Raw genomic sequence first — 229 nt, 5'->3', positions numbered from 1 at the left:
CCCCGGGGACCACAATGGGCTGGGTCCTGGTGACCACCCTGGCCCCGAGATGGCCGTGCTGGAAGCCCCGAATCCCGGCTGCATCCCTCCTGTCACCGAAGAGCCAGAATGCGCCATGGCCCTGTGCCCCACTGATGTACTGGTGAGTGAATCCCACAACGCGGTGCCTGGGGAGATGCTCTGCCCTCCTGGGCACGTGGGGAGATGGTGGGGGCTGAACCCCTGGAGC

At 66.8% G+C, this 229-nt stretch overlaps 1 protein-coding gene across 1 annotated transcript in view; it reads left to right on the top strand.

The window, feature by feature from the left end:
- Positions 1-49: 49 nt before the first annotated feature.
- Positions 50-229, top strand: part of LOC104082155 (absent in melanoma 1-like protein) — a gene marked incomplete at its 3' end in the record, with an annotated part of 3,625 nt that continues 3,445 nt past the window's right edge. The window contains exon 1 of the mRNA XM_009585166.1: positions 50-142. Within this exon, the coding sequence (XP_009583461.1) occupies positions 50-142 (93 nt within the window). The remainder of the gene's footprint in view (positions 143-229) is intronic.

Source organism: Fulmarus glacialis, unplaced genomic scaffold, assembly GCF_000690835.1.
Source record: "Fulmarus glacialis isolate BGI_N327 unplaced genomic scaffold, ASM69083v1 scaffold26309, whole genome shotgun sequence".
Lineage (NCBI taxonomy): Eukaryota > Metazoa > Chordata > Aves > Procellariiformes > Procellariidae > Fulmarus > Fulmarus glacialis.
The sequence above is the reverse complement of the archived record's forward strand: the minus strand, read 5'-3'. Positions and strand labels throughout refer to the sequence as shown.